Source organism: Pseudopipra pipra, chromosome 1 (assembly GCF_036250125.1).
Source record: "Pseudopipra pipra isolate bDixPip1 chromosome 1, bDixPip1.hap1, whole genome shotgun sequence".
In the NCBI taxonomy this organism is placed as follows: Eukaryota; Metazoa; Chordata; class Aves; order Passeriformes; family Pipridae; genus Pseudopipra; species Pseudopipra pipra.
The window spans coordinates 112,392,953-112,405,805 of record NC_087549.1 but is presented as its reverse complement, the minus strand read 5'-3'; the positions used below and the strand labels follow the sequence as shown (position 1 = coordinate 112,405,805).

At 41.7% G+C, this 12,853-nt stretch overlaps 1 protein-coding gene across 1 annotated transcript in view; it reads left to right on the top strand.

Annotated features, from left to right (window-relative positions):
* Positions 1-7,268: 7,268 nt before the first annotated feature.
* Positions 7,269-12,853, top strand: part of SH3BP5 (SH3 domain binding protein 5) — a 50,958-nt gene continuing 45,373 nt past the window's right edge. Inside the window, exons 1-2 of the mRNA XM_064671858.1 lie at positions 7,269-7,421; positions 9,513-9,575. Coding sequence (XP_064527928.1) covers positions 7,341-7,421; positions 9,513-9,575 — 144 coding nt within the window. The 5' untranslated portion in view covers positions 7,269-7,340. The remainder of the gene's footprint in view (positions 7,422-9,512; positions 9,576-12,853) is intronic.

Genomic DNA, 12,853 nt, shown 5'->3' with positions numbered 1-12,853 from the left:
ATGCTAGAAGGAACACTCCGACATCCTCTGAGGAAAGGTGTTCTGGAAGCTCAAGGTGTTCATGGTGTGTGCTCAGCAGCTTAAAATAGGGTGAATTTCCTGTCTGAGAGCAAGATTAGTGAGAAGCAAAGTCTGTGGTCGAGGAGCCTTCAGCGGTCACCAGGTTGCTTTTGCACAGAGCTGTGCTCCAGCCTGCACACAGTGGGTACCTTTGCTCCGTAGGAGATGACTCACTGGAGGTGGGAAGGTGGCTGTTAACGGTGTCACAAAGCATCTGTCAGGAGCATTGCCTGTGACCGGGAGGCATAAGGAGAATCTTTCCTGGTGAGCTGCAGTGTGCCAAGTGCATAGAGTAACCATGCTGGTGTGAGGAAAAGGTTGTGGAAATTGCCACCTTTGGGCAACCCTTCATGGCTCTCTCACAGAAAGTGCAGCAGATACATGAATACCCTGAACCAGACCCCCAGGAACTTCAATACCTCGAATTTCTTGTTTGTCATTGCATTTTCATAGTGCAGGGACTCCTGCCTTCATCTGTCAGTGTTGCATTTGGTATCATGAACAGTGTGGGCTAGTGGCAAGAAACCAGTGAAGGGACTTTATCCCGTAAATTTACCAGTGAGAAACCTACTGATACAGTTAAATAGCCACAAATATGGAATCAGTCTGAACATTAAGCAAAATGAGATATATCCTTGCATGTGAGTAACGTTATTTAAGAATGAAGAGGTGGTTCTTTAAATAAATGCTTTAAATGTGGTTTGTGTAGATGTCTAAGTATAAAGAATAAAAGATGAGGGTGGGTGTTTTTGTCCTGAATAGCAATGATGTAGCCGCACTGCTGCAAAGCATTTGTGAATTGTTGGGCTAGGCAGATGAGAGTGGCACTTGCATCTCATTTTAGCTCTCATGAGGCAATGCCTCTTGTTTAAGGCCTTATTTTGAGTAAAGACTAATACTTTTGCATTTGATCTTGCTGCCATTGAAACTGATGGGAGACTGCTTATCAAGGAAAGCAGATAGCAGGACCAGGAACCTATGGCAGATATATTCAACTTAAAAGGATGCAGTGTAGGGTTTTTCCCTGTTCAAGTATCAAGCACTGTAAAAGGGATCTTCCTTATCAGTCAGCAGCAGATCTGAGGAAGAGTCTTATGTTACTCTGTTATTTTCTAAATCTGCAAAAGCAGCAAATGCTGTATGTTGGCCAAAGGAGCAGCAGGACTGCTTTGCTCCTCTGCAGATGTAGTGTCATTGCACTGATGGTTTCCAGTGGGAAATTCCACCACCACCAGCCTTGCCAAAGATAGCCTGGAGGAGGAGGAAGTGTCCCGTGATAATGGTGGTTCTTTCCCAAAGAAATAACAACAAGCAGGGAAATCCATCAAGCCGTTAGTCATGCATTTTATACACATATATATATACATAGCACAGTGGATGTGACTGTGTAGCTCATGGGATAAAAATGTATATGCTGTAGAAATTGGCCCAGCAGATAATTTTGCTAATAAGCTTTGTATTTAGTTTTTATGAAAGATATTAAGATTAGTGCAGCTAGAAAATAGGTTGTACCTCTTTAAATGAGCCTCCTTTCTGTGAAGCCTGAAGGTTATTTTTAATTTTAAATGGTGCTTGTTGAAAAGAAGTGAAATCAAAGGGTATTTTGGAATGTGGCTTTTTCTTTAAATACATTCCTTGTAGGTGGGAAAGTCTACAATTTTTTGTACCACAGATGCTCAAGCTCCATTAATGTCTTTGTGTGCAAGTTCATAAGGCAATATCATCTTCCAAACTGGTGTAGGAGAGATAATTGATTTTTAGTGCTTTCTAAAATGCAGAGCACAGACACGCCACAACCATTGTGAGTATGGAAGCGTGAAAATTTACTTGAGAAATAAGCCAGGGGAAGTTTTGATTCTGACCACTTCTAAAGTGTTTAGTACCCTGCATATGCATTCAGGAAATTTAAAATCTTCCATAAATGCAGGACATAGCTTCAAAAAAATATGTCCTTGCCTCTTAGATTAAATTATGGGGGGCCAGATCTTCAAATGTACTGTGACTGCAGGTGAGATCTATTTAATGTTTAAAAATGTTTTGAACATGTGCAGTATACTTCTGAAGACCAGAAAAGCATATGGGATTTGAACAGTGACAGAGCAATGTCTTTGCTGCAGTTTGGAAGATGGAGATGGTGGCTTTGTTTTTAAATGAGACATTCCCTGAACTAAACTAATTTCTAGAGTAACATTGCAAAAGTCAGTGTGGCAAACTGGTCTTCAGGGTTAATTCAGTTAAGAAACTACATGGTGGATTTTATGCTCATAAATATATTTGGGGAACCATGTTTCATATATATATGGTTTTTTTCTCCTTAGAATTGGACTGTTTATGCTTCTGTGTTTGTTTGATGGTAAATTATTTAAAACCAAATTGCAACAGTGCTTCAATTGTTGAAGGGAATTGGAAGTTAGCCTCTAGCATCATCATCAATGGAAGCAGAAGAATTTTTCCGAGCAGAACTATTTCTCCAGTCCCCTTGTGGAGAGGGGCAGTGTTCTGTAGGGAAGGCTTTGTCTCTCAGGCTGTTTTCTTCTCAAAGGTTTCCATGAACTGAAATGTATCTTCAGTAATCAAATGTGCATTAATTAGTCCTGAACACTGCTCAATATGCTATCAGTGTTCAAAAAGAGAAGATACATGTTTCTGAGGAAGGAAATTAAACTTTGATTTGTATTTTAGGCCCTTGCCCCTAGCGCTTGGGCAGAAGCAAGCTCTGAGGGCAAGCACGAGCAGAGATTTAAATGTAAGATGAGATTTGGAAAAAAACCCAACTCTTCTTTAAAATCCATTCAGAATCTACCATTATCAAATATATGTAAAATTACACTATCCATTCCCTTTGAATTTTACCCCCTAAATTAACTACAGTAATTAGGATGTTTCCTCAGGCAGTTCTTCACTGATGCATACTTCTTCCCAGCTGATTTTATTTAAAATGCAACTTCTAGTTCCCCAATGGCTATTCAGAAATGTAATACCTAATCTACAAACCATCCTCCAGAATGAGGGAGAGAATTCCTCTCTGTATTCCTCCCTCGAAGTACAGACATTTCAGTCTTTCCTCTGCCAAATGTTGTCTGTACACTGAGAATTTCCATGGGACAAAAAAAAAAGAGATTACCTAGCGACTTCCCCCAAAAGTATGACTGTAGCAGTGCTCTTGGCCAGAGCATCACCCTTGTGCAGGAGTTTCTGTGCTCCAGGATCTAATGTTAATGATAAGGCTTGTACCTCAAATGTTTGCTGTCATGTCACAACACAGAGGTGTTGCCTGTTGCAATTGAATTGGTTGTTGAAGCAACTTGGATCATGGCTTTTCCTGCACCAGAACCTCTCCTTGTGCTTTTTAGTTGAGCTGTACCATCTCCAGCACAGCTCATGTTAAGCTGAAGCCCAGCCTGACAGGTCTGGGCTAATTTTCTGCTGCGGCCACTCTGGAATCCCATTAGTGAAAGAGCAAGCTGTTTCTTCCTGCCTTAACTTCAGAGTGCTTTGTTCAAATATTGAATACTTGGGATCAGGGTTTTGAAATATTGATACAGGAGAAAGCACAGACTGTCTCGGTCAAGCCTCGTGCAGGCTTTACTCAGACGCCTTGGCGCATGTAGGACCTGTGGGGGAAGCGAAAAGGTCAGTATGACTGGCTTTCTGGGGGTGGGGTGAGGTTGGGGAGGTGTCTGGCTTTTAACTGATTGTGTAGGAGAGATTTGCTGGGATGAGATCACTCATGATTTGGCAAAGATAATACCCAGATGCCATCATCAGGAGTTGACTTCTTGCATAGTGTTACCTTTAAGCGGAACACAGAATAATAGACTTACAGAACTGTTTTGGTTGGAAGGGACCTTAAAGATCCCTTCCAACTCCCCTGCCACAGGCAAGGATGCCTTGCACTAGGCCAGTTTGCATAAAGCCCCATCCAACCTGGCCTTGAACATTTCCAGGCATGGAACATCCACAGCTTCTCTGGACAACCTGTTCCAGTGCCTCACCACCCTCACAGTAAAGAATTTCCTCCTAATATCTAATCTAAATCTACCCTCTGTCATTGTTCTGTCATTACATGCCCTTGTAAAAGTTCCTCTCCAGCTCTTTTGTAGGCCCCTGTTAGGTACTAGAAGGCTGCTATAAGGTCTCCCCAGTCTTTCCTTCTCCAGGCTGATCAACTATCTCAGCCTGTCTTTCATAGGAGAGGTGCTCCAGTCCTCTGATCATCTTCATGTCTCTCCTCTGGACTTGTGCCAACAGGTCTATGTCCTTATTTCGAAAACCCGAAGACTGGCTGCAGTAATCCCGTCGGGGTCTCACAAGAGCAGAGCAGAGGGGGAGAATCACCTCCCTCGACTTGCTGGTCACACTCCTTTTGATGCAACCCAGGATGCATTTGGCTTTCTGGGCTGAGTGCACACTGCCGAGTCACGTTGAGCTTCTTGTCCGTCAACATCCCCAAGTCCTCCTTAGGGCTGCTGTCAATGCATTCTTCTCCCAGCCTTTATCTGTGCTTGGGATTGTGCTGACACAGGTGCAGGACCTTGCATTTGGCCTTGTTGAACTTCATGAGGTTTCCACAGGCCCACCTCTCATACCTGTCAAGGTCCCTGTGAATGGCATCCCTTCCCTACAGCCTGTTGACCTCACCACACAGCTTGGTGTCATTGGCAAACTTTCTGAGAGTGCAGTCAAACATGAAGCCTGCCAATGTGATGTTCAGGATTATTCCCTGGATATTTGCGAGGTTCTGCTGCCCTTTGCATGTGACAGTGGTTTCGGCCAAAACTATTTCATGGGGAAGAGAAAAAATGGAACATGTAAATAATAGTCTTGAGTCTTTTATTGATAATTATGTGTACTGAATAGTCTCCTTTTCCCTTTTTTGTCAAATCTTTTCCAAAGGCCACTTTTCTGTTTATGTTTTAGTGATGTTTGCAGTGATGACAGACATATGACGTGTACATTCTTCAGTGATTTTATTATATGTAAATCTTCCCAGTGTATTAATTTGATATAAAATGATCTCAGTGGCCTCTGGGCTTCGTTAGAGATTTCAGAGCTGTGGGGAAAGGGGCTTGTGTATCTGTACCATCTCTTGCACTACACTAAGCTCTGTGGGCAGCTCTCCCAACTTGCTAAATCCATAGTACGACTGAGGAACAAGACAGCTTGCTTTGCCTTGATAGTAGCAGATTGATGAGTTTGGCTGGAGATTTTTTCAGCTGTAACAATCACAGGAATTGTCATGGTGGCAGTGGAAGAATGGAATCCTTTGTGCAAACATCACGGACCCCTTTGGGAGAGCACGTCTGTGCAGGAGCATTTCTGTACCCCAAGCAGTGGGCAATGCTTTGTGTGACATTGCTGTGGGTCAGCCTGCGTAAGTTTTGGAGATACATGGCATAGCTGTAGTAGCTGTTTTACATAGCCTCGTTTTCTAGAAATGAAAGTGATAACAGCAGGATTGCCAGCATTAACTCTTCCACACACAGCTTTGTGTTTTCTGTGCTCTTTCAGGATGATGAGAATGTTGGACATTTGACCACTACGGTCTTGGCATGAGCCACAGCACACTAGGGATGAGAGACGCCAGGGCCCTGGGAACCTCTGGCTGTGTGTACACGTTGAATTCCCTTAATGGACAGCAGTAAGAGTAAACACTTGGCTTTGGCTGATTTGTTTTTGTTTTTGATTTTTTTTTCCTTCCCCTTTACATGATTTCTTCTGCTGTGAGAAGTGACGATGTTGCAAACAACCCATCTGCGTTTTTGCAACACCTCCTCTGTTCCTTGATTATTTTAGTTTGTTGGTGTCACTTTGCATGTTTATACTATTTTCAAATGTTTGTGTCACTTTCCTCCCATCTTTTTCTTCCCCCCCACCCCCTGGTTGCTTTATAGTGTTTGGAAGAGCTTCACTGCTTTTCTTTCGCCTCTTTTTTTACCTTAGTTACCTTAGGAATGTGAATTTTTATCTTATGCTTTGCTGAGTTTTTTTTTTACCTTCAGCCTCATAAAGGAAGTTTCTTTCTTCACCACATCTAAACTTTCATTTTATTTTTTTCTGTTATCTTTTGAGGAGCTTTATAACAAAAATAGGGTTAAATCAAAGGTGGAGATATATTCTTCATCTGTTTGAAATGACTTGTTATCTTCCCAGAGGGAGTGAGGAAACAGTTCAGTGTGGCTGGTGTGAAATGGGGAATGGCCTTGGCCCAGTCAGTTGCTGCTTCTTGTCTTGTTTTTCCTATGTGGGTTGCTTGGTCCATGTGCCTTGGCAGGACTGTCTTTTCTGCATCTTGAGGAGGCAAAAGACAAAGCATGTTGTTTTTTCTTTTCAGCATCAAGGGAATGTGCTGTTAATCTCTCATAGGAGTTGCTGTGAGAAGGGAAGAGAAAGTAATTTCTTAAAATTTTATTCCTTTGCTGCAGACCACAGAAGGAGTTTCAGCCATGCCTGAGGCCAGTGAGGTAAAGAGATGCTGGTGCCCATCCCTGCTGGTACACTGCTCGTCAGAAGGGTTGCCCACTCTTTTCCCATTAGTGTTTAGGTACCAGTTTGGGCACTGCCCCTGTGATTAAGGAAACCCTACTCGGAAATGCTCTGCTAGACAGGGGCCATGCATGTACATACTATCAGTGCTTCTTGCAAGAAGTTCCTTTTTACCGACAACAAAGGAATGTGTCTTCAGTATGTCTTTTGCTGCTGCACGCAGTAGCTACAATAGTTGATTGCCTAGCTGCCACACAGTGGAAATCTGGGTTTCATTTGAATTTTCAAGGTTGTTGAAAGCGTCTTTAGTATTTTTCTTTCCTCCCTCTCTCTCTGCTTTTCTTCTCCATAGGCATGTCAGCCTCCAACAGAGCTTGAAAAAGAGGAAAGAGGAAAAGAGGGGCGGGGGGGGGGGGGGGGGAAAGAAAGCCAGCAAGGTGTTGTTAGCATTTCCCCGCACCTGAAACTACTCGTTCTGGTTTCACGCAGTGCCATTGCGGGGGGCGGTGGGGGGACGGGACGGCGGGGCGAGCACCGAGCGCGGCAAAACCCATAGGCTTTGGCATACCAAAAAAAAAAGGGGCGTGAGGAAGGGTTTAAAAAAAAAAAAAAAGAGGAGGACGAGGAAACCCCGTAATTTTGCGCCGATTTCCTCGTTGCGGTGCGAACGCACAAAGAGACGGCGGGGCGCTGTGGGGAGGGAGGGGTTCTCCCCGGAGGCGGGGCCGGCCGCGGAGCCGGAGCCGGGAGCGGCGGAGCGGGAGGTGCTGCTGGAAGCAGCAGGAGCCGCCGCCATGGAGCCGGGGGGCCGGCGAGGCCGCCCCGCCGAGGAGCCACCGCGCCCCGAGGAGGAGGAGGTGGACCCCCGCATCCAGGTGAGGGCCTGCCTTCCGGGGGGGCAGGGAGGGGGGGCTTAATTTTTAAATTTATTTTAATACGTATGTAATGTATATAATAATTGAATAGAATAAGGATTGCCTTTTATTTTGTGCTGCATATGTTCATATATATATATATGTATATATATATATATATATATATATATATATACACACATATATAATTTTTTTTTTTTCCCCGTGCCGGCGGCGGTGCGGAGCAGCCCCGGGGGTCTGAGCTCCCGCCGGGTGCGGGGGAAGCGGCTCCGGGGCGCCCCAACCCTTTGTTACCCCCGGCATCGCTCTGCGCCGGGCTCCGCTCGGCGTCCTTCCTTCTCCTCCTGCTGAAATCCCCCCTCCCCTTTTTATTTTTGACCATGACGGCGTGACCTTGCTGGTGGAACAGGGCTGGTGCTCAGAAATTCGTAAATGCGGGAAAACGTCGATTTTTTTTAATTATAGTTTTTGTTTCTTTAAAAAAGGAGCGTTCGTGGAATATGGTGTTTCCTCTATGAATACCTTCTGCGATGATTTTTTTATTTTTGCATGGTTTCTAAACAAAGCTTTTCTCCCCCAAATTGTGTCTTGACCAATAGCCTAGTGCAAACTTCAGCACGCTGTGGTCCCCCAAATGAAATATATTTTTAGGTCTCTACAGATTTATGGCTTTTACCTCCAGCATTGCTGGGATTGTTTGTCATGAAGTGAATATAACGTGTGTACATTGCTGAGAGGATCCTTGGCGTAGGTCCCTGCTCGCTGTAATTGTCATTCTTTTCTCCATCGTGAGCATTTCTTTTTCCAGGGCTGAGCAGAGCAATTGCAAAATTCACAAAACATGGTTACATAGAGCGAGGCCCTCAGCCAAAAGCTAGCCTGTTACTGCCCTGATTTTGAGAAGCTAAGCTCAGTTGGTGCCTATTGATATAGTTTTGTCCTTAAGTTCTTCAGCTTGCAGCGTGTTTCCATGTACATGATTTGCTCATTTTTGGCAAAACAGTGTTTTTGTTAAGTTTTCTGTTTGGTTGAAAAACCAGGCTGCTGTGTCTGCTTCCCTGACAGCTGTAAGGTTTTTAGCTTTACAGTAAGAGACAGTTAGGTAATTTTTGTATGAGTGTAATTTTTGGAGAACGTGGATACGCAGATAGGTGTCTTCCAAATCCTAGGAGCGGGAAATGCAATCTGACCTCTGAGAATAAGAGAGCTAAACTGTTGCAATTAATTCTTTTCTGGTTGTAACCAGAGTCATTCTTGTAATCTGGTGGGAAATGGCTCAAGTGACAATCAGTTTACAGTGTTCAGTTTATACAGCTAAACACTTGAAGGCGGATTCTGTTACACTGGTTCACAATTAGATAACGTTTGAACACTCCTGTTGAAATCATAGGATCTCACATGGAGTAATATGTTGCTCAAATAAAGAACCCTATCGGAGTCTGCTCCTCAGGGTTGCTTTTTGTGGTAAGAAAGTACTTAAGAATGAGCTTTATTTTTACAGCAACTTCATTCATGCCAACACCACCTCTAGTACATATTTATTCAAGGGATTTAACACCTTTGTTTTTGCTGTTAAGAGACCAAAATCTTGGCACGAAGGCAAGCTAGGTAAACATAATCGTATGTCCCATTGACTGGTTGTGTAGTGAAATGGTTTGCCAAAAATCCAGAGTAAAATGTCTCTCGTGCTGCAAGAGCATTTCTTATCAATTCTGTGCATTCACTGCATGTCTCCTGTGATAGTACTAACTTGGTGCTAATCCTTCTAGGGTGGGTGTGTCTGTTTCCCTAGTACCTCGCAGATACTGACTATACTGATTAATAAGACAGAACTCACTGTACCTTATGTTTATTTGTAATAGTGAAGAATTAGCCAGAACAGGAAATGTATTGCCTTCACATAAAACTATAGAGCTTTTCTGATTATTTTTCATGTAAGTAGCGAAGTTAAACTAAACATCTCAAGGTTTCACGGAATTTGTAAACCACAGCCCTTGTGAGCTTTCAATGGGGATGCTGAATGAGCCTTCTCAGACACATTTTATCCCCAGATTTCTTATTATGCATCTGACTTTCTTTTTTTCTTTCTAGGGGGAGCTAGAAAAACTGAATCAATCCACAGATGATATCAATCGCAGAGAGACGGAGCTGGAGGTACAGCATTTATCCTTTCATTCTCCTTTTGTGCATGTTCGATTTTGTGAACAACAGAACAGTATTTCTGAGTAGGTTGCCCCTGAATTGTGCATCCTGTGGTAATTTGGCTTCAGGAGTCTGGTGATGATTTTTTTTAAAGATATGAATTGAGCTAACAGCTGGAACAGAAAGGGAGAAGGTTGAGGTATGCCGACAGTGTAAATCTCTCACACCCCACCACTCCAAACCTTATTTTTAGGTTTTGAAACTAAGCTTAGACAAGTTTTATTTTTACAAGTCACTGTTTTGAGTTTGCATTCTTGTAATTATAGACAGGGAAAGTTTATTTGATTAAGAGGTTTTTGCCATACAACTGTCTGCCAGGATCTTCACTTTGGTGGCTGTTTGGGGTATTTTATCTTGTTAACTTTGCCTTTTTTGTCAGTACTTTCTGATCAAGGAAGGTAATGAAAGAAAGTTGGAGGAAAAGACTTCCTAGTTGTAAAAAGAGGTTTTCTTGAGTACTTAAAAATCTGATAGAAAGTTCTGAAGAAATTGTTTCTAAATCCCCAAATTTGAGCTTCAGCTACTTGGTAGTCATTCTGGAAGGCTCAACATGATTGATCTAATAATGAAGCAAAACAAACTGGCCTACTCGTGTTTCTAAATTTTCTTTTGTTTGCAAAACAAAGAAGATATACCGAGTGGAAATGTAAGATGAGCATGCTGCTAAATAAAAACTGGCATAAAATACGACTTCGCATCCTAAATAATTTTGATATCATTACAACATTTTGAATACAGTATCAAAACATGCTGAAGTTGCAGTGATGAACGTACTGAAAAAGAACATATATAGATGTACTTCTGTCTGCACCTTCAAAATATCAAAGTCTGTGTTTTGTTTTATTGTATGTGTGTGTTTTCATGAGATGGATACCTGGAGCATGGAATGATTCCTGGTAGTATTTTAAAGTACTGGAGTATCCACTGGGTGCACTGAACAGAAAATAGTGTTATGAACTTCTTTGGAGACAAAGCAGCCTTGTCGTGTCTTTTTTCTTCTTCCCACTTTTTTTGCATTTTCTGTCATTTGTGGCATGTAGATCATGCATTTATTGGCAAAAAAATGTAGTGGAATGGGAGAATATTTGTTATACCAAATTAAACGATATTTTAGCTGTGGAAACTATTCAGTGTCACTAGCTTGATTTAAATTTTATGAATGAACTCTAAAAATCAGTATGCTAGTCTGCAACAATACCAATTAAATGAACTTCAGGACCCTTTATATAGATGTGTTGAAGAAAATAATAATTATATTTATCTTTTCACTCTCCTTATTTCATGCTGAGGTACTGAAATTGAAAGGTGGTACTATGGATAGTTGCCTGGATTTCATTGATTTTGTCATAACCCTTCAACGAGGCCATATTATGAAGCAGATGAAATAGTAATAATAATACAAAGGTGTACTCATGAAATAAGTCCCAGTGACTTTAAGATGGGATTTTACTGCTTGATTAAAATTATTCATGTGTTCAGGTGTTTGCCTAGCCAGCAGATTTGTAGCTGCTGTGTGTGTGACACATGCTGAGGTGTAAAGGCTGAAAGGCTCCTGGATATATAACTGTAAATAAAAGAGCGGTATTTCCACATTAGCTTGATCTCACATTGTTGCTTACTTTATGCAGTCTAATAAATACTAAGTGTCAGATAGTGCAGAGATTACATGATTTCTGCCTCTATGTCATTAAATGTTTACTGCAGATCTGTCTGTAGTACGTACTGTAAGCAGTCTTTGATGGAATTAAATTGAAATATCATCGACAGTATGCCTTCATGAATGCTTCCTCTTCATTTTTCATCCAGAAATCTTACTGGATTGAAGCCAGTTTGTGATATCATGCAACTGCATAATTTCTAATGCGTAAAGATTTTCATTACTTTTGATCTGCTTAAATTTTGAGGACAGATGCAGTTGGATGATGTAAGCAAGGCTTAATTTATGTACATGTTGATAAATTCATTTTAAATGGACTTAATACTTTCCTACAGGAACCCCACAACACCCACCACTCATGATTAGAAGAATATCTCTGCATTCATACTCTGAACAAGAAAAGAAAGCTTTGCCAAGCAGCCTTAGAGGGTGAATCCAGAGTTGGGAAGGAGGAGTTTAGAACTGGGGTCATTCTGCTTCAAAGACTTCCAAAATCCATGAATTCTGCTTAAAATGTGGGCTTCTGGGAGAGCCATGCTGTGTTTGCCTTTGAAGATTTGCTGTTTTGGCTGTTATTAGCTGTTTTGGGTCCCTCTTGCTACGCCTTCCTAGTTTGTTGTGTTCCTGCTATTGCAAGATATTTCGTTAGAAGAAAGATGTGTGTCGGTGATTTTTAACCAGACAATGGAGTTATATTTATCCTGATTTGCTAGTATCATTTTCTTCATCTTTTCAGTATCTTTAATGGGAACATAGATGTATCATTATGCTATTTACAGCACAAGATGCTGACTGCCAGCTTCCTGTAGCATTACTCTGTGGTCCATACATTCCCGCTGTTGATTTTTTTTTTTTTCCCCCCAGAATAATCTGGAAGAGCAATGGAGTGTTTGAGTAGAAGGTATATTTCTTTGAAGGAGGTTTAGAAAAAGACACCCATGTTTTTGACCCTCTGATAATACCTTGTGGCATCTGAGTTTTGCAAGGCTATTCTGGACTTCTCGAGTGTAGCTTTGTGTGAGTTGCTTTAAATGGGATTGCTGACTGTCTCCAGTTCCCATTAAATGAAAAAAAAGGCTGTTAAATGCCTCTAAACCCCATGCTTTTGTTCTTGTTGTGCCTCAGGTCTACATGTGTAAAATGGAAGTAATAATGCTGCTTTACTGAATGGAAATGTTATGGGGCTCAATTCAGTAGAGGCTTCTAGGATTTTGAGACTGCACTGTCTTGGTGTTGCCACAGGTGTGTCCGTGTTTGAATGATGTAGAAAATATTGGCATCTGCCGATTACAGAGGTGATAAAATGGGGAATTCTGTCTTAAGTTGATCAGCCTGACTTTTTTTTTTTAAGTTTTGCACTGAAACTGCCATGTGATCTGTTTTTAAGGTGACTGGCCTGCCTTTTTTTATCTTTTAAAATAAGTTTTGCACCCAAACCACCTGTGAGAGCAGTGGATATACATGCATGGTATGACTTGGACAGATATGTTGAAGTTGGCTACATCTATTCTTTACTCAGAAGAATTACTCATTTTTTGCTCTTTTGACCTTTCCTATTAAACCCTGGAGGAAT